The sequence below is a fragment of the Acanthochromis polyacanthus genome, chromosome 16, assembly GCF_021347895.1.
Source record: "Acanthochromis polyacanthus isolate Apoly-LR-REF ecotype Palm Island chromosome 16, KAUST_Apoly_ChrSc, whole genome shotgun sequence".
Classification (NCBI taxonomy): Eukaryota; Metazoa; Chordata; class Actinopteri; family Pomacentridae; genus Acanthochromis; species Acanthochromis polyacanthus.
The window spans coordinates 30,350,145-30,370,752 of NC_067128.1; the positions used below are offsets into that span (position 1 = coordinate 30,350,145).

At 39.3% G+C, this 20,608-nt stretch overlaps 1 protein-coding gene across 1 annotated transcript in view; it reads right to left on the bottom strand.

The window, feature by feature from the left end:
- Positions 1-20,608, bottom strand: part of ube2j1 (ubiquitin-conjugating enzyme E2, J1) — a 37,065-nt gene that overhangs the window by 12,479 nt on the left and 3,978 nt on the right. Inside the window, 3 exon segments of the mRNA XM_051937057.1 lie at positions 859-987; positions 2,982-3,111; positions 16,061-16,163. Of these exon segments, the coding sequence (XP_051793017.1) occupies positions 859-987; positions 2,982-3,111; positions 16,061-16,163 (362 nt within the window).

Sequence of the window (20,608 nt, forward strand, 5' to 3'; positions counted from 1 at the left end):
ATAAGATATCATGAAATAGCTATTGAGGCCAACTTTCATTTATACTTGTTAGTGCAGCCTCCATAATTCTTAATCAGAAAAGAGGCCAAAGATTATGATGGAGAAAACAAAAACTTTGCAAAAAAATATAAGATTAAAAATGTAAATAGCCTCTATCCCATATCACAGAGATGCTGAGTCACACTGGACTAATAGTATCACACGACATCAGTATTCGGTAATTAGTGACTGAAGTTTTACTTCACACATTAAGGACAAGGCAGATTCACATGGGATTATGATGTCCTCCACCATATTACAAATGTTTATAGGTCCCCAGGTAATATTAATCCCGTGCGAGCAGGGTTTAAAATATACTCTATAACAAACCAGAATTGCCTACATTTTTACAGGACTGTTTTCCAGGGAGTTTGTTGTTTATTTGGATCCAGATTAGGTTTTACCTCGGCAACAACTACTCTTTCTGGGGCACAGTAGCCTTCCATAGAATAGCATAGTATAGTATCTTACAGTACAATATCTGTGGTTTGAGACATGGCTGAGATGGATTATCCAACAACAATTCAGAATGTAAACTGAGCCAAATCAAACTGCATTATTGCTACAACTTTGTTGTGAGGCTATCCACATTGTGTTTCAAGTGTTGATTTTAACAGCACGCTAAAGTAAACCCAGAGGATGGTAAAGTCATCTAAAAAAAAGAATGCTTTGTGAAATTGTTACCAAGCAATTAATTTGTAGCTGATGAGGCTAAAACATACAAGACCATGGGGACAGTTTGTTGTGTGTGTGGTGGGCTGGCTGCAGGCAGGTTAGGCACTGTCCTGTGTAATCTAAGAGTGGCGGTAAAACGCCTACCTGTTCAGCCAGGGGCCTTTCAGCAGCTTCCTGGTCTTCAGATGTGGAGGTGTCTCCCTGGGTGAGCACTGAAGGATCACTTTCTGCACCTCTGCTTTCACTGGCTTCTCTGGATAAACTCGACTCTGCCTGCATTGACACACAGGGAAGTGCAGTCAGATACACTGTGCCATGGCTCTTGCCACAGGACTGGATATGACAAACTGTCATATTTAATATGATAACACAGTGTAGTGTATGTATTTGTCTTTTCATGCCATTTGAAACTCAACTGCATTTTAGAGAAAAAATTCAGAGACAACTATTCTTGTTTTTACTTTACGTGACACCTGCAGTTACTAGGTTTTTGCAAATAAAACATACGAGGTACTGATAAAATATGGTACTTTATTAAAAATGTATCTAACTCCCTGTTCTGCTTTTTCTGTCTGTTTCCCCTCCTCCTATTTGTGTTTCTTTGTCAGCTCTGTCTTTTCTTTCATACTCTTCCCTTTCCATCTGTGTTAGCATGCCAACATTATAAACTCAGGTTTTACATGGCAAATATTCATGCTCATCAGCCGCAACTGAATTGTGTATGTGGTGTTAATTAGCAAAGGTTAGCATGCCAACACAAAAAGCTGAGGTAGTGAACACACTGAACATTATGCCTGCTATCATGTCAAAATCAACATGCTAACAATGTGATACTAGCATTAAATGCCTGATTAGCCAAGTGTGACTGTTCCCCGCCTTAGCTTATCATGTTAACTAACATCATAACACCTGTTTCATTGCACTAAATACAAGAACAGCTGATGTTGATGGGAATCACTTCAATCCTGAGCCACACCACTAACATGGTTTAACATGCCATTAATGCCATAATCAGCTTGCTGACATGTTGATAATAGCATGATTGCAGTCCTAATGTTCATTATGTTCACTGCCTTGTCATGTTAGCGTGCTAACCTATGCATTTTGGCAAGGGGGTTGGATTACAGTCATGTCATAATCACCATTCTGCTGTTTAGAGTTTCTTATCATTCTGTTGTCTGTTTAAAGTAATCTATGTTTAGCTACAGGTGGGATTGACTTTTTAAACTAAAAGCCAACAAGAAAAACAGAGATTATGTCTTTAGAGCCACTGGAATGCTTATATTTGAAATGTCTATGCATGGATTACCAGGTTACTTTGACAGAAGGCAAACAGAGTAAAGAAAAGCAGCAAATACCAGAATATCACTGTTTGTGTATCAGAAGAGCCACTTATTGTACCTTGTCGTTAGATTCTTTTGTCATCTGCTGTTTCCAAGACATACGAAGTAATTGTAAACAAAATTTGATCAACAACATCCATGAGAAATTCATAAAGACCTCAGAATAAATGCACAACTGGGAAAACTTAATTTGCTGATAAAGAAGAAGTGCCCGAATGGTTACTAAATGGACCTTGCATATTAAAACACTGCAGATCAACTCATCAGTCACAATGGACTCAACAACCCAGCTGCAAGTCACTGGTAACAGGGGGATTGACTGTATCTGGTTAACTAGTTTATGTCATTTTTTGAGGTCAAGCTTGTTCAACCATACTGAATGTGAATTCTCATGTTCTCTAACTAAAAGCAAAAGGAGAAAAGGAGGGACCGAGCCCTTTGAGATGCTGCAACAGTTTAAATGTGAAACATCTCAGTAGGTATTTGTTAAATTATGTATTGATTTTAGTATTTCAGAGCATCTACTTGAAGAAAACAGTGGAGAGATTACCGTTTTCATGATCAATAATGAACTTTTAAGTTGTCTAACAGTGTTTGTGGCCTGGCGCTCTCAGCAGTTCTGATAAATAAATACCCTGGACCCTACCGGAGGATGACGAGTGTTCTTGATTTAATTGTGTGGACCGTTCGTTGAAAATTGTGATGGATTATTTTAAATGGTTTATGGTCCAGCCTTAACCAACATGTCCCAGAACAGAGAAAATCATCTGGTTTTGGCTGTGAGCAAACAGAGAGAGAAAAACGAAAGCAGCAGCAGACATTCATCAGAAGACCGTGCTGTCAGCAGCTCTTTTTGCTCTGAGGGTTAAATGGCTGACTGAACTGTGAATCAAACGTGCCTCATGCCACTGCCAGTGTTTGTACCTTGAAGTTTATTTGCTGAGCCAGTTCTTTAGCCTTGTGATCCTCGGCGCTGGGGTTGCTGTTGGGGGTCAGAGCCAGGAGGGCGGACCGCATGGAGCAGCCACACGTCTCACAGCAGAAGTCCTGGGACCTGCCGGACAACAGGCGGTACATGGTGAGGTCATCCCACCACAAGAGCCCCTTTCATTTCAAGTTCAAAGACCTTCATCTCTTTAAAAAGTTGCTTTTGACACTAGCAGGACATCTGATGAATAACCAAGCTCCTCTGCTCTATGACTAAACAGTCTGCTTCACAAATGAAAAAATCTGTGTGAGTACAGTATGTATACGATGCGAATGATTCAATAACAAAATAAATGATCTGTTTATTACAAACAGCATGCAATGTTAAAGTTTTGGTTCATTTTACCTGCAAAGCTGAATAAAAAATGAATCTGCCAAAACTTTTTAATCAACCAGCTTGTACTGTAATTACATTTTTCATTTATTCATTCATCATCATGTGCAATTAGGCTTAAAATACCAGACATTCTGCATTCAACTATTTCATCCATCGCTCCATTCATTATCTATACACCAATTAATCCTCATTAGGGTCGCAGAGGGGGGGCTGGAATGTATCCCAGCTGACTTAGGGTGATGACAAGGGACACCCTGGACAGGTTGCCAGTCCATCGCAGGACTACACAGAGACAATCACTCTCCCATTCACATCTACAGACACTTTAGAATTATCAATTAACCTCAGCATATTTGTGCACTGTGGGAGGAAGCCGGAGTACCTGGAGAAAAACCATGCATATACAGAAGGAACACACAAAAATACGCAGAAAGATCCCGGGAAGGCTGGGATGCCAACTGGGGATCTTCCAGCTGCAAGGCAACAGTGCTAACCACCGATGCACTGTGCAGCCCTCAACTGTTTCATCACTGATGTAATGTATTAGCTTGGAGTCTCACAGTAAACAAAACAGCAACTGACAGACCACTATAGCTTAGAAATCACAATACAGAAAGTTTAGAGGTTGTTTTATTCCATGGTAAGATTGGACCTCCAGTTTTAGTGGCGATACATGTGCCACAAATAACTGTCAGAGCTGTGTACAGCTTCAGAAGGGAAGAAGATAACAGCAACTAACACAAGGAAAAGCGAAAATTGCACCACTCTGACAAATGTCTGAGGCTTGGTTCTAGTTTCATAACTAATTTGTCAGTGGGGAAAAAAATAATTACTGGAGTGCTCTTTCTACATCCATTCTATTCTGAATGTGGCTCGGACACAGTTTGGAAATTTTGGCAATTTAACGATAATTCCCTGACTATGAAAATGGCGATAAAGCCGGCTGCCTCTTAGCTCTCCAGCTTAAATGTCAGTCAGCCTCTTACTTCACATCTCCTCCCATGCCCGAACTAGAGAATCAACTAAAAGAACAACTGCTTTCACTTCATTTTACTGTAATCTTTATAAATCTGAACCTTGAGTGAACAAAACTACAGATAACTTTATAGATAACTCAGATATCACTGCTGCTTAGATGAATCCATTCAGTTAGAGGAAATACCCACTTATGCTAATGCAAAATGACAAAGCACCAGTTTCGGATAGTTTCTGATTGACTTTTACAATAACATTTCCAACTTAACTGTAAAACATTATTATTGATCATTAAACATCTTTAATGATTCCTCAAAACAATGCTCCCTCCATTCAACTTAAACGAAGCTTCAATTTTGCTTATTCTCTAGAAAGAAAGGAGCCACTAAGATTTTAGCAACAGGAGACCCACAGGCTTGCTAAATTCAGATGTAATGCTTCTAGCCAAGATCTTGGCATGCAATTTGGATCCTTGCCTGATATATTTTCTGAAGATCAAACAGGGTTTGTCAACAAACGGTAATTATCTTCTTATAGAACAAGACTGTTAAATACTGTGCTTTCTCCTGACACCTCTCAGGCTGCTGAAATTATATCATTGGAGGCGGAAAGGCCTTTGATCGGGCTGGATGGGATTATTCAGATTCTGTTCTGGGGAAATTTGGTCTTGGGTCTTAATTTATTTCTTGGACACAATTTTTATATTCTGTCTCTACCGCTCGTGTGATTGTCTTGCGTTGCCAGTCCATTCTGTAGAACATAATGGTCTGCCTACTCCACACTATCATTGTGCTTATTGAGGGAATTGTTTGTATTTAAAGCAATCACAGTTGTTGTCGTGACAGGTGAAATTGTTTTAATAGAACATTTGCATGCAGGCAGAGGAGTACTGCACAATCCAAGTCCAAGTCCAAGGTTGCTGCACAGAAGTTGTTTTTGTTTTCCATAGCGAAGAAAACAGTAATGAGCGGCCAACAGAAGGCTTATGCCCGCATCCTACATCTGGTCAATTCAATCTGCCCAACAAGGTTTGCTAGCCCTCCCCCTGTTCTTTGCTTTAGTTATAAAACCTCTTTCTATTTCTCTTAAATCCTTCTCACTTGTTACACAGCTGCACTGGAACAGTCAGTACGTCTTTACGTTGACGATATTTTGCTTTACATCACATATCCAAGTATTTTTGTACATAAAGTTTTATAAATCAAGACAGTCTTTGGGGAATTTTTGGGCTGTAAGCAAAACTTTAGCAAATGTTTTTCCCTTCAACTAGCCAACCAATCTGTGTACTGTAGTTCCTGCAATTTAATTGTCTAAATTGCTCACGTCCTTCCCTCTTTTTGTAAAAAGAATTTGTCAAAGTTTGTTATAGACTGAAGCTGATCTGAAGTGCTGGAACTCTCTTTTTTTCTCTCAGTCTTTAAAGTGCAGAATAATTAATATTAAAATTAACACCATGCCTTGACTCTTAATTCTTTTCCAGTGTCTTAACATTCCTTCCAAAATTATTTCCTCAAATGTTAGGCAAAATGGTGCAGTGTACTTGGGGTGCACTATTGGGAAAATAAAATATTGGAGAAAAAAAATCATGCCTGATGTAACCTTGAAAAGTGTGCAATAAAGGACAGTTGGTCCTGTATGTTTAATAATGATAAGTGGCTAGCCCAGTAAATGTCAGTTATGATTTAACTAATGAAAAATGTATTAATCGATAAGGCAGGAGATAAAGGACATGCATGTCAGAAAATGTAATATTCATCAGTTTAAGTGCCAGGTGGAGCCTCCTACATTTTTGTTAGTGTTTCTTGCTGTTGAGACCCGAGGAGAGTTTATGACCCACTGGACAATGTTTGCATACAAAGAGCATTTCGGAGAGTTTGCTAGCAATGGGCACCATAACCGAGACCCACATATTCAGAATAAGTTTTACTCCATTACCAGGTGGCTGGTGGAGCTAAGCCAGTTGTGACGGGAAAAATCACGTATCCATAGTTAAAACAAACTGACATCACACTGTAAGAAAGTTCACTGTACTTTACATGTTAATAATTAATCAACTATTAATTGATAACGCTATTGACTACTGGTTCAGAAAGCTGTTTAAAATTTCCATCCCTACACCTGTCCACCTGCATGTTTCATATTTCTTCCCCTACCCCATGCAGTCCCATTAGTAATAACTACTGTTTCGTCCCTCCAATCTGAACACAGCTTTCGCTTTGTAACTAGAGAGAGTGCTGGAGGCTTGTTTCTCAGATTTATACTATTTATTCTGTTTGCGTGGAACAGTATAAATTCACCCTCTACCTCATCCTGGCGAACCGATTTAACATCTTGTTTGTAATTAGAAACGGTGAGATATTCCTTGAGATGTTAGTCTGCAAATTTGTACAAATGACTGTGGCCCATTATCTCATAAGCGCATTCTGTTATCTCTCTGGATTCCTTCTAATTCTTAAAGGACCAACTCTTTGAAGTAAACACTTCGAACATCCTTCTTTATAAAAATTTCCCTCCCTATTTTACTAATTAACTTTACTTTTATGTATATGTTTTATTGTTTTTTCTGTCTCTTTCTGAGAGTTTGGGATGGCTGGGGTGTTGGACAAAGGCATTGTTCTATATCTCTGTTTGAACATGTTAAAATAGGGGGAAAATAATTTTGAAACACAAAGCTGTACCTATTTTACACAGACTGGATTTAATATTTGTACAACCTTAGTTTCCAATAAAAAAATGTAGGGGAAAAAAAGGAAGTGTTTATGACTGACATCACATCTCACACCTTTGGCATTTTTACCCAAATGTGCCATGGCACCCACTTTGAGAACCTGATATTCATCTGTGCATGAATCTGTTTAAATCTGCAAGCCTGTGGTTAACTGTCATTCAAACAACACTCTTTCCAACTGTTTTGTGAAAACTACATTTCCCGAATCATGCCAATGGATGCTATGACTTGAAAGTTCGTTTCATAATCACACTAAACTGCCATTTTATTCTTTTGATCTTTCTGCCAAACATTAAGTTCACGGTAATCTGTTTCTTGTTGTTGCCTCTTCTAGCAAGTAGCATAAGTGTTAAAAAAAAAAAAAAAAATCTGCTGTAGTATCACATCTGCCCTATAGCTATCATTTTGAGTTGACCTAGAATCTGTAGTAGTGGCTGCAAGGAATGGTTAACATAAATTTGCATTTGAGTTGTTATTCTGTAAGCTCACTCACAGCAACCTCTATGGCTTAGTCGATGCTGGATAGTGTCAGCTGGAGGATGACACCCCTATTTGTATGTCCCATCAATGGTTTTACCAACCGGTGGAATGAGACGCCATTGTGACATTTGATCTATTTAATCACCAAACAATACAGATGTGTGGCCAGTGGTTCAGGGAAAATCTCATCAAGCTGGTGAGTAAAATGCTGTTAAACACAGGCTCCTTAAAATGTTAAAAAACATAAAAATTAAGCGCATTGTGCCTCTTTTAGTAAACTGATGACAGTGTTGTCCCCCTAAAATACCGCAAAGATAGTTCATTTTACTATAAGCATATTATATTACAGTAAGTTTTAGCCCTGTTCTAAATGTCTGTAACTTTAAATGTAGCTGAGTTGCCACTGTCCCCACCCTCTTCAGGAAGAAGACTCTCTCTATATCTGTGATTGACAATGTGGAGAAAACAACTGACTGCATGCAGTAAATAAATGTGTGAGACCAGGACTTCCTATTACTCCAATTTTCTCTATGAACAATACATTTACAATATAATATCACTGTTGGCTTGTGAATTGGCAGTAGTTTGCATCTTTAGATTCTTGCACCTCCAAGATTTTAAGACAAATTGATTTTTTGCTATGTTGGACCTTGTAAGTATTTCAAATCTAATTCAGAGGTTCATCACTGCCCAGAATTTTCACACACACTGCAGTGTAAACATAAACAAACAGAGAGAATGATTGTGAAGCAATGTACCGTGTCAATCAGCAGTGTGTTTGGTACAGAACAACCAGTTAGATTTGTTGGCTGATGGTCAGAGAGCGTGTTTTAGTCAACATGAACAAAGGACAGGAAACCAGAAAAAGAACTCTCAACTCATGAGGCATTTAAATATTACATCTCACACAGGCAGCAGCTATTGATGTATCCACCAAAGAAAACTGTCTCATCATTTGGTGCTTGGGCCAATTTGGCATCTTGCTTTCTAAGTTCTAGAGATTTTTTTAGACTGGGCTGCCTTGATTTTTCAGGGCTGAATATGAATCCCTTGAAACAAACTGGCAAAAACCCAGCTCCCAACTCTGTGTGCATCTGGGCGTATATGAGTATGTTTATAGCACTGGCTGTCTGTTTGCACTGTTGGGTGACTTGCTGTGTATCCTCAGCTGACAGGTTTGTTTTCACTTTCACCACCTGTGGCACATCCACATGCCAAGTCCCTGCTATGGGTTGAGAATGTGGCATGCACCTTTCGGACCTCATGTCAGTCCTGACAGCGGGGTTTGGTGCAATATTGCTTAGAAGGGCCCAACACAGACGCTCAGACCGTTGATGTGGAAAACATAAAAATCCAACTCAGAAAAGAGGTTTCTGTGGATTTGTCTCAGAAAAGCTAATCGTCCTTTGCAGCAGATAATGGGCTGATGTTACAGCTGCGAAGAGGAAGCATGAATCATGCTCTGAGGAACACCACATCATCACTGTACAGCTCTCGGGCTAAAGGTGGCAGGATCGGATAGATTTGGATACATTATGGTATTAAATGAACCAACTCAGTGTCTTCCTCTGGAGGACAAATGGAAACTGGATTCTATTCAACACAAGCTACGATGCAGAAGCAAGAAGCTGGGCTTATTAGGCATCAGGCATTTTGCAGGCATGTCAAATGTTCTCTTACGCCTCCAGTCATCATGTCACTGGACTATGACAACTTAAACAGGCAGTCTGTGTCTCCAAAAGCGGGCACCATGCAGACAGGCTCTGTGGTTGGTTGATGGTTGCTCACATGGATGACTGTTAGAACCCTTTTAGGCATAAACGCTGATCATCAAGAGCACATCTCAGCTCAAAGAGAGTTGCCAAACTGGAGATCTGGATCATAAAATCCAAGAGTGCATACTGAGAAAACAGCATCAAGCTTCAGATGTGGTGTTAATCATTGGTTCAGAAGTGTTGTTCCTGCAATTTCAGTTCATGTTTATTACCATTTAGTGGCAGAAAGTTTTTTCAAGCCTCAGTTCGCTCCATTGGAAAGTGCTTTGCTAACTTTGCAAAACACACAATCTTAAAAGCATATAGGTATACGTGAGTTTGCAAAGACGGCAGTGTTTGAACTTTTCTCTCTCTTTTTTAATCTTCACTACTTCCATTATATTCTGCAGTGCTTTAAAGGAGACACTGTCAGACAGTGAGGAGAGAGGCAAAAACAATTTACCCTTGAATGTCGTTGTTGTATTACTCAGTTTGTTGTTAGGAAATACATTTACACAGCACTCCCTTATTTCCTTCATTAAGACCGCTGTGTTGGCATACTGGGTCCCAAAACAGAGGGTTTTTGTCACAAAAGAAAAAAGACCAACCATGGTCGTTGATGCTGCAGCACAACAGTGTGCAAATGTACATACCTGGTAGGTGCTGCTAGTAGACAGACTGTAAATACACTTACCTCTTTTGATTGCTGAGTCTTTGTAATACAATTATATTTGCAATAGGCTGAAATATTCCATCTTATAGTTTTAGAACTGCTATGAGCTGTTTAACTGTCAATAACCCAGAGCTGATGCTTTTTTTGCTTTGAAGGTCCTTTCTAACAGAACAAACAGAAGTGCTGTCTTTCTGATGTGTTGCATGAATTAAAATGGATTTGAATCATCACACTAAGGCTTTAAATTTTTCAGAGAATGTGCAACTGCAAAGTTTCCCATGAAATCTAATTCCAATGTTTAAGCATTATTTTATGTTTTGTGCAAAACATAATCTACATAATATATCTGTGCATGATGAAAAAAAGGCATTTTATAGTCATTTTTATTATATTAGTGTCTGTTCCTGAAAACAATACTTTACCAATACTCTCTTAAATATATATTCTCCTCCCCCGTGACTATGAACTCTGCCAGTTGCTGAATAGAGAACTAGCTAGTAGTTATGAGCTGTCAAGAGTGTTTTTGGCTTGCCAACTCCTGCAGTCTTTTACCTTTTCCTCAGTATGGTATTAGTTCATAGTTCATCCATAGTTGATGCATTATTTGGATGAATGTAAGTCTGTGGACAGGTTGTAGCAGCACTTTATTAGATATTATATATGGCACATTTACAGTACTTTTACGCAATACCTTGCTGTCAGATAGCCCTTTCCAATTGGAATAGAGGTTGTAATATTGCTGTCTTTAAAGCCACTAGATTCCACTGTTAGTTCAGTTTTGATCCACACTAACATGAACTAATTGTAACTATTGTAAGAAACAGACTGATGCTGGAAAAGTACCTCATCAATGCTGCTTGAAATAGCTTGTTGAGGAAGAAAATGGCTGGATGTAAGACATTTTTAAAGACCAGAAAGCAGTCTTTCTCATGGCTCGACTCTGTGTTGAGATAGTAGCAGTTTCCTGGTCCCAAAACACCTGTCGAGCCGATGTAGATTAGTGGGCGGTGCCTGTTCAGACCTGTGAAGCAATAAGTCGAAGCAGTCTGACTCGTTGCTCCCTATTTCCCATTTTTACAGAAAGCATGTAATGTGCAGAAGAAATGGCCCTTTGTCAGCCGTTTTATGGGAGTTAGAACATACTAGAGAAACTTCTGTGACCTTGATGAACCGAGATGAATTTCATCCTCTCACGCTGTTTTGTTTGCAGATGAACACACCAATGCAGCACCACACACACACACCGCATGAAACACAATTTATTTAACACAACTTAACAGATGAACCAGTCAAGGACCATTCTTAATTATTATTTTGTGGTGGCCAATACAAAAATGTCTAGAAGAAATGATAAGACACTCGGCTCGACAGGAATTTTTGGTCAAGTGCAGCAGATGGGTCTCAGCAAAGAAGTAATTCAACTCTGTTTAAAATGTAAAGCTCAGGCAAACAACTGAAAAGTGAAACTCACTTTGAGTTTCACTTTCACTGCTGTGTCCTCTGCAATAAAGTCTCCTCTGTGTGTCGGGTTTAGCCTCATTCTGGTGTGAACCGTAACTGACACGCTGAGCAGAACGGAAAAGGGAGAGCAAATGGAAAAAATTCAACCACTTTCAACTTGGTCTCCTACATTGTCAGATTTAATTATTGTGAGTGAATTCCCATTATTGGAACAGCATCAATCTAATTTTCTTTCTGATTGGATAATAATTTGTCAGCTAGTGATATATTGTGTAGGCTACTTAAAATATGTTGGGCCATAAAGGATTTTTACTTCTCCTTTAGCACATACTTTCTACTCGGGTCAAAAAATTAAACAGCTACTTTGCAATAACAGATCAGTGAAAATACAAAAAAGTACCCATGAAACTCTAAACAAACAAGCAAACATGGCCCAGAAGACTAGAAGTTCACTGTTCCATACTTTCCCAGTTTCACTTACAGTTAATTTGTAGTGGTGTCAAATATGATGCATGCGTGCAACTGTCCCCCCTGGGCAACACAAGGAGATCATAGGGAGTCCATACCAGACAATTATTTACACAGCTTGAGCAGTATAAAATGTTGCACAAGGACCCAGGTACAAGGAAATGCACTGTGCACAAATTATTGTTCTCAAACACACAACATACCTTGACACAGTTCAACAACTGCAAGCGATGGATGAATCATTTTGGACCACAAGTTTCCTCCAGTCACAACATATTGGTAGATGCACAAACAAATATTTCAGGAGGTAGAGGCGTACATAAATACTGAAAAAGAAAACTACTGTCATAAAAACTGTACAAACATTCATCTTTCTGTCCCAGTAAGCTTCTGTTTTAATTAGCTGTTCACACAGGCTGTGAAACGCCTCACACACATACCATAATGGCAGAGGCTTGTTCTTGCAGGTAACGTTATGTGCCAGCTGCCAGGACACACGCGGGAACAGCATGTTTGCCAACTGCTGCACCACCTTATCAGCACCGGAACGTGAAGCCATTTTTATGCTTCATATCAATTTTTTATGCATCAGTGTGTAAACTCAGGATAACAGTGAGGTTGTGTTGGGCTCTGAATGCTACCAAAATGTTGGCGTACAACTCAGGACTGCACCTGGCTCATGTAGTCAAGCAGGTTGGTAGTTCAATCCCCTCCCCTCCATAATGTCGAAGTGTCGACTGGCAAGACACTGTAAGCCCAAAATTGCTCCCAATGCAGACAACACCTGCATGGCAGCTCTGTAGCCGCCTGGTGTGTGAACGTGTGAAGTGAGAAACACCTTGTAAAGAGCTTGAGTACACTAAGTTAGAAAAGTGCTAAATAAGAGCAGACCATTTACCTGAACATATGCTGTGCAAGAGTGACCAGCATTGAAGCTGCTGCTGACACTGCACCTCTATAACAGGCTAACAGCAAATCCACATGACATACGCTGGTGACTGCAACTGTCAAGACTGCAAACCTATATCTTACAAACTCACTGCACTGCAACCTGAACAGAAGGCTTACTCCCCATATAAAAGACAGAAAATGCTAATAACGCTGGTATTAAGATATGTTATCAATAATGCAAATATGAGGGAAGTACACGTTAACTGTCGGAAATTTACACCCACCAGGCGGATTCTTTCACTGTGTTGTGAGTGGAGCTAGAGTTGTGTTCCATGACCTGCCACAGGGGCCACATGAATTGCGGAAATGAGCACATCTGACAACTGTCCAAGGAAGAAAAAAGACTTGCCACCTGAGAAAGTAAAGTTGTTGAAATTCCTCTGAGTTGCTATCTCACTTTAGTTAGCATCTGTGCCCATGCTACTGTTACACTTCTAGAATTTCACAAAGTAGCAAACAACTGTGAGCTACTGCATCATGGGAGCTGGACATCAGACAACAGTTACATAATACACACAAAAACAATGTCTTTATCAGTGATACTCTCCAGCTTGTGCATAAATACATTCATCACAGTGCCAGCAAATACTGACAATTTCACTAGACAAATGGAGCTGCCCAGAAATTTGTGGACATCTGTTTCAGCTTTCCGGCAGCTCAACGAATGTTCAACACAGTGAGCGATTTCTCTCCATCATGTAGGTAGGTATGTGTATTATTTTATATAATACTTTTAAGACTTAACTCTGCTGTGGGGAGATTGGGGTAATCAAGTTTTATATCATTTTGACAGTATTACAGGTCATTTGCTGTTGGGACTTTGTTAGATGTCTCCATTAAACTTACAGCACTTCCTCGATGAAGCAAGGAAGTTGTGCAGCAGTTTTCTGTGTTTAATACTTTGGATTTCAACAGTCTGCCATAAATTGTGCCAGACCACGTCATTAATTGTGTTTTTAATTTATAACTCACTTATCTTTCGTGTTTGCCTTCTTTAACATATTGCGACTTGAACAAATTCTTTTATTAAAGTCTTTATTTGTCAATAAACATCTTACTTCAATAGATTGCTTTTAGAAATGAGCTCAAAGCCTCTCCTCTGTCAACATTAATTTTCACCAGATTCGTATTTTAATTTAAGTGTCTTTCATCTCATTGTCTTATTTATTTGAATAATTTTTCCTTTAAATACTTCATCCATTGTCCAACGGAATCATCGTTAGATCACTATATCCTTAAACTGTACTTCGTCTCCACTGTCACTGAGAACCATCCAGGGCCTTAAACTGCGCTCAAAAACTCGTCAGGACGTACCACTGACAAAATCGCCCACGTGAGAGTTTGTGTCAGAACTGCAAACAAAAAGTCTGGTAGTACGAAGAGAGCTGGCAGCGTAACCAGAAGCCTTCTTTGAGGGCAAAAGTTAATCAGTGAGAACGAAGCAGAAGGACTCGCAAACACAAAACATGTTTTCAAAAAATAAAAAAGGTTACATAATTGTTGCAAGTTTACTTTTGAGATGACTTTTTTGGCTTCAGCGAGTTTGTCTCTCACTCAAATTCATTTTTCTAATATTTAAAAAGTTTGTGGAATCTATTGGCTGAAAATCAGGACTAGATTGTACTTAACTTTTCAAAGAAGAAATACTACATCTATTGACATTTTTGGAATAAATGATTTGGAAAGGTTCATTTTCGTTGTGGTATGCCACCTTTATGTGTAACCCGTTTTCAGAGGATAATCAGAAAGATACAGCTGGACAACTGCACCCAATCATCTTCACTCTAAAGAAGTAGCAGCCCGCCTCTCACAGGCATGGTACTCCCTGTGCTTGCTTCTTTGTTTAGGAGATGGATTCATCTGCAGCAGTATAATGAGTCCAAAGACACTCTTTAACTTGAAGAACCAACTTGAAGATGAGAGAAGATCAACGAGTGCTGAGTCCTGACCTCAATCCCACTAAATATTTATGGGGATACTTCAGACTGAGAAAGCCAAACTTTCCTGACATGACAAGAAGCTCTATCGGACATTGTCACATCATGTGGAATAACGTGGGTTATTAGGCTTTGAACGAACTTATGAGTTCAGCAGCTCAAGTACTGCTGGCACAAAAGCAAAAAGGGGCGAAAAGAAATACTTTCTAAAAATCCTGGACATTTTCAGAGATCCAGCTCCACACTGAAGTTGCTAACCTGATATTATCCGATGTAATAAAACATTTTGTATTAATTTTCAAACGACTGAAAAATTGAAGAAACTTCACTGATGCTCTCAGACTTTTGCACCCCAGCGTATTGCAGTCACTGATATTTTTTATATTCATTTCTAAGACATTCCCAGACCTCCACCAGGGCCTCCGTGTTAGTCATCTTACATCACAAGTTGGCAGTTTCCTTGTCAGTCATACACTTGGTAACTCTAAAAAATATTGGACAGGAGTCTCTTCCTGCTGTTGGCTGAGGCCCTTCGCTGACTGACAGCTCTCACAATCACCAAGGGCACAGAAACAGGAGATGAGAAGCCAAAGAGAAGTGCTGCCTCAGCCTTTAGACCAAATGAGGGGGAAAAAAACGTTTTCCATCGGGGAGATAAGCCAGCCACGTATTTATAGCAAAATGCGTCTTCCTGTCTATCTCATCTCCATGTGCTAATGAAACAGCCGGCTGATCAAGACCTCCGTCTCATCGGCTAATACAAGAGCGACTTGAGCTGGATCCTCTCCATCTCTATGGCTTTGTTCGTTTTCTCTGAGGGAAATGCGGTGTGAAATGAAAAGCAACATGCCTGCTCATGCTCCCTCCAGAGACCGGGTATTATGGCGATAATGAATTCGCCAACTTGCCAATCCGGGACTTGCTCGGGCACATTTTTTTGACTTTGTGACAAGCCAGTTATTAGCAAGAGCCATGTCGACTGAGGTTCAGGGCTGATGAAATACATGTTGTGTGGACTTCACTGTTTTACTGCTTTCAAACAGCATCACATCTGAAATGTTCAGCATTGATCATACTCTCACCTGTTGCTAATCCAGCTGTACAAATCATATCATCATAGAATACACATCACACAACACCGCTCCAAAACAGCTCTATTTATTTATTATGTTCTCAGCCTACAGCACTGCATCCAAAATACATTCTGTGCAGAGAGTAAACACTGGAAACATTTTCATCACAAAAATCTTACTTTTTGGCAGGCCCTCTTTCTTCTGGGGTATATCAAGAGTATCCTATTGCACCCTCTCCTTTTGTTGGCATGAATCCGATAATAGCTATTAGAGCAGTTCGGACTGGAAGAGAAAGAAACAAAGAGGAGAGTTAAAGAGGGGAAGGAAAAAATTAAAACAGAGCACATTCAAATTGCTGGGTAAAAAGAAGGGTTTAAATTACATGACAGGCTGGCCATGTCGTCATGTTCAGTACCCGTGTTATGTAAGCAGAATGATGCTTTGTTGTCTAAGCGTAAGCCGCCGTGAGGACATCCGCCATGCATCTGTACCACATGCTCAGATGGCACACCATGTTTCACAATATGGTCAGGGTCAGGTGCTTTCGCATCTGTGTTGTGACTGCCTGAGCTCTGTCTGTACTCCAGTAAATCCAGACTAAATAAAGTATCTGGAATCCCATTATGATATTTTCTGAAAATGAAGCCCTCTTTAAAGGGTATCCACATTAGATTTTACTATGTGACTGATACTAACAACATTACATGCACACTAATATTATGGATGCGAATGTTGAAGACCTTCTGGTTGATCAGCTTGTATGTGGTTTGAGCATTTCACTCAATATGCATGGACAAGTAAAAGGCAAAATTTATATTTGTATGTGCTCTGTTGTTGATTTTCTTTCTGTTGTTGCATGAAATATGTTCAGCCAATCACAGGTGTCTTACATTGCAACAGCTATACTGTATAGAGTCAAAATAATAGCAGGTCACCTTATTGATCACAGTTGGAGTCTCTGGGCAAATTGCATATTTTGTTGATTTTTAAAGTTGAATTAGGTAAATACAACCAATGCAGCAAACAGACATTAAGAAGGAGCCTTGAATTTTATAACCCCAAGAAACAAACAATAAAAATCTAACATTAATTGTGGCAATTGCAAATGTTTGCATGCGATTACACTTGAAAAAGTCCCTGAACTTCAATCGTCCCTGTAAAGCTTCCATCGTTTGAGACTCAAAGGACTTATTAGTCTTAAAGGCAGGTCAAGAATCCTCTTGGGCTCATCTTAGCGAATGCTGGAGGATCTGAAATGAGCTAACTGATGGAAGAAGGCTATAAAAGACATCAAAGCACTTCCAAGCTTGCATTTCCACTGTCCAAAATGTCACAGAGAAATGACAGTTAAAAGGAGAACTGTGGAAGCAAAGACAAGATCTGGAAACTTTGAGAGTACTGAGGTCTGCACGACAGCAGTGCAAGAAAACCTCATATGGCTGCAGAGGAGCTGCAAAATGTGTTAGGTGGCACAGAGTGGTAGTGCACTGTTCACTGCGTAGCACCAAGAGCATCTACCTGAAGAAAACCTGCCACCTCATCACAGAAGTCAGCATGTGATGTCTGTAAAGCGATATCTGGATAAGCCAGATGGGTTTGCGAACAAGGGTGAGGACAGATGAAGGTAAAACAGAGTTTTGATGACAATCACCAAAGAAAATACATCTGACTGTAAATGTCCTGCAATCAGTCAAAACACAAAAGTGAAAAAAGGCAGGCTTCGACAAAAGGACAATGATGCAGAGCTGACATCAAACTCCACTTTCAGTTACTTCAAAAACACAAACTGAAGCTTTTAGAATGGCACTCAGAGTACCCCTGACCTGAACTTCATTGAATTGTGGGGATTCTTAACATATTGTTGTGCAGTCAGTCTGGAAATATCTCAGAAGTGAAAGTGATTTTCAGGCAGAACACGAAGATCCTGAGCTGGATAGAAAAAGCCTCTGCAAGCTGTGATTGTGATGCGGACTTAGCAGGGGCCTTATCTTCGATATGCCACAATTACTATTGATTTTTTGAGATGTTTTTTAAGTTAATGTTGGAGGATGAAATAGTCAGTGATCAGAAACCTCGATGAAGTGTTTACAGGCTACAGTATCCCACTTTCACAGTGGAATTCTCTAGGAGACTATCTAGGCTTCCATAACTTGGATAAGCGGACTCATATTTCTGAATCGGATACATGGTTACAATTCACAAAAGAATGCCCCAAAAAGCTGATGACAACCAGGATTCTAATTCCCATATGTACTCATTTACACAAACATCATTTAGCTGTTACATGTCATGACTCCTAAAATGGTGTACCTTACAATATCCACTCAGACTCCATACGTGATCAAGCCAGGTCCTTCTTAGTGTTACAGCGCCAAAGAGACATAATAATATAATGATAAATAAATTAACACCATAAAAAATGTTTTTTTGGGTCTGCTGTCCGCTGTTACTCCCTTCTAAAACTGAGCTAACAGGAATAACGGAGGATATCACTACTCTACACACCTCGTCAAATTATGTAGATACACTATGTTTCAAGTGGAAACCATTTCATTGAAACTGGACTTGACTATCACGATTCACTTGATAACCAAAAATCTAAGTTAGCTGTTTCCACAATTCAAGTTAATTGTGCAGTCTTTGATTAATACATGAAGAAGCAACAGCAGCACACTACTGTAATTAAACAGCAGCATGTTTTGAGATAAAACTATTCTGTCAACTGTCCTAACATTTCAGCGTGTAGTTTTGAAAATGATGAACAGTGATATGTGTGTGTGTGTGTGTGTGGTGGTGTGGTGTGTGTGTGTGTTGTGGTGGTGTTCTGTATGCTACATGGTGAGTACATTTTCTGCATTTAACTATCAAAGTGAGACATTTACAAAGTGCGGACATTTTGGCCGGCTCACTGTTTGTGAAGACTTGTTTTTAGAGAACAGGTATGAATTGAGGTTTGTTCGGTTAGGTTAATTATTAGCAATCAGTTGTGATGTAAGGTTAGTAGGTCTAGAAATGCATTACGCCTATGATGTCCTCACTAAGATAGAAGTACAAACATGTGTTGGTGTTGTGTGTGTGTGTGTGTGTGTGTGTGTGTGTGTGTGTGTGTGTGTGTAGACCCTCTACTTGCTTTATCTGACAATTTATGTGAATGTAAAAAAAGAAATGGCACTACAAAGAGACCAGAAAGCAGCTTGAGGAAAATGTGTGAACAAATTCATAAGTAAGTATAAGATTGTAAATAAATATGAATATAAAAATATTAATCTTTTCCAAAGTGACATCAGAGCAAATTAATTAGCCACGCTTATTAAATATGTAGGTGTAGTACATGAACTAAAAGCAGCAGTCAACTGTAGTGAGTGTAGTCCTGGAACTGCTGCTTGCCTGTGACATTTGCAACTCAGTACAATTATCATGCCAGGCCTCCTGCGGTCATTCCAAACAGGATCAGACACAACTTGTGCACAACACTTTAAAAGCCCAGCAGGGGAAGTCAATCTCTAAGGCATGGACAGCCATGTGACATGCAGTATCTTGGTAAAAAGAGGTTAAAGCTACCTTTGTCTTTGATTTAATTCTGTTATTGATTTCAACTTTATTTTTGGCTATAAGTGGGAGCCAGTAGGGGAAAAATGCTTTGAGGAGGATGCACCGTCTCCCACTGAGTTCCCACTGATTAAAGTCCCATGCTGAGAGGTAACATGAAAGCAGAACTTGGCAAAAGGATGGGATGCCAGAGAACTAAAATGAGTTCTTGGGAGAAATAAATGATCGGTTTTGACTCTGGAGGTATAAAAATGCCCTTCTGACATTGAAGAGCTTCAGCACCAGGTAGTTTGTAATTATTTATTGATCCGCAGTGACCAACACTAGGAACACACAATTCCCCAGGAACCCCAAAACACCAGAGAAAAAACAGCAATCTCAGATTGGTTTGTGTGGTGGCTGCATTGTGATGTTTAACACGTTTCCAGTTAAAAAACAATTACCTTTTGACAGGATGTTAAGATGTCACTTGGACAGTCACATGAGGGTGAAAGTTTAATTTTCCAGGCTTTAAATTTAACCAAAGACTTCAACTTCCTGGTTAAAGGTGCAACACTAAGTTTCAAATGGTAGGTAAAGTTGTAATTTCAATGCGGTGCAGAAAAAAGGCTATTTGGAATTTTAAAATGTCTTTTTAATTTTTAAATATGTTTGAAAATTTCTATTTAACCTCTTTTAAAAAATTTGGTTAAAAATGTTCACGTTTTATTTTGGTAAACTCGGCAGAGCATACATTTCCACATTTTCTATCACTGTAATAAGTTAAACCACCTCTTCCTCCTCCTTTAGAAATATTTGGGTAATAATTGTTTCCTGTCCCTTAATTATGTATTTTTTTAAATAACTGCAATGTCAATGAAGGTCAATACTTGCTACACAGATACTACAAATTAAAGTCTTCCTACAGTCCAAAGGGCATAATCATTATCTTTCCTGTAAGTTAAGTTTTAAGTCATAACTGTTTAGTTTTATTGGCAGTAGCTTAATTCTAAATGTAGTGAAGCAGACTCTAAACTCAGAGTCAGTGAAGCAGAAAAAATGTCCGTATTTTTTTCCAATGAAAGAGAAGCTCAGCAGAGTGACAAGTACAAAAATTTAGTGCTGCTTTACTGTCTATTAGTGCCATTGCTACAAGGGGCTATTCATGGATTATTACTGATAAACTCCAGTGACAGATT